The 1,082-nt window shown below is 36.0% G+C and overlaps 1 protein-coding gene across 1 annotated transcript in view; it reads right to left on the bottom strand.

The window, feature by feature from the left end:
• The window catches only part of LOC103587716 (ryanodine receptor 2-like), a gene marked incomplete at its 5' end in the record, with an annotated part of 226,133 nt that overhangs the window by 109,459 nt on the left and 115,592 nt on the right, over positions 1-1,082 (bottom strand). The window contains one exon of the mRNA XM_008569236.1: positions 383-444. Within this exon, the coding sequence (XP_008567458.1) occupies positions 383-444 (62 nt within the window). The remainder of the gene's footprint in view (positions 1-382; positions 445-1,082) is intronic.

The following is a 1,082-nucleotide window of genomic DNA, read 5'->3' as shown; positions in this document are numbered from 1 at the left end:
AAATAAATAAATAAATAAATAAATAAATAAATAAAAATTTATTCAAGAGGTAGATAAGGGGGAAAAAAGGTTGAAGACCATTGTTCTAAGCTTTTTTTTTTTCCTCAATTTTACCACTTAAGTATGTAGAATGAGGAAATAACACCTGAAGACTTCCTGGTAATTTTCTTATTGAAATTTATTTCTATCTTCACAAAAATATGTGTCTACATTTTTACCATTTCTACCAATATTCCTCCTATAAACATTCACCATCCTCAGATTTAATAAAAGCTACGAGAGAAATGAGATGCTGCACAAGAGCTCTTAGAAAGTCACATCTGAGTGAAGGACTTTGTCTTTCTGTTCTCTGCAATTTGTGAACTCTGTTTTGAGCTTTTACCTTTCTGGTAAATATGGAGGTGTACCAACAAAGAACGCAGTATGACAAATCCAATAAATTGACTATGGATAAAATAAGAATTTAAAGCCCAACAACAAAACTAATCTCTAGTGTCACAAGCAGTGAAAGTGTTATCCTTGAGACTGGTGGTGACTGGAAGGGAAGAGGTGGCAGAAGGAGGTGTTTCTAAAATATGTAGCTTTGAATTCTCTAGAAGCCACATTTTAAAAAAACTTTTTAAAATTAATTTTAATGATATATTTCATTGAACCCAATGTATCAAAAACATCATCATTTCAACATGCAATCAACATAAACACTTGTTAATTGCACACTTTACATTTTTTTTTATACCCTGTGTTCAAAATCCTGTGTGTATTTTATACTTATAGAATATTTAGATTCGGACAATGAATTTTTAACGAAAATACTTGATTTGTTTTAGAATGCATGACATTTGTAGTTGGAGAAGTAGATTCACATACCCAAGTTGTTCCAAATATACATAAAGGTTTTCCAAAAGTTAAGATTAAACATATAGGGCCGGCCCGGTGGCGCACTGGAGAGTGCGCCGCTTGAGAGCGCGGCGGCACTCCCACCGAGGGTTCGGATCCCATGTGGAGACCGGTTCCTGCTCATTGGCTGAGCGTGGTGTGGGCGCAACACCGAGGGTTGCGATCCCGTTGCCGGTCCCCAGTAC

The sequence above is a fragment of the Galeopterus variegatus genome, unplaced genomic scaffold (genome assembly GCF_000696425.1).
Source record: "Galeopterus variegatus unplaced genomic scaffold, G_variegatus-3.0.2 Scaffold482, whole genome shotgun sequence".
NCBI lineage: Eukaryota > Metazoa > Chordata > Mammalia > Dermoptera > Cynocephalidae > Galeopterus > Galeopterus variegatus.
The sequence above is the reverse complement of the archived record's forward strand: the minus strand, read 5'-3'. Positions and strand labels throughout refer to the sequence as shown.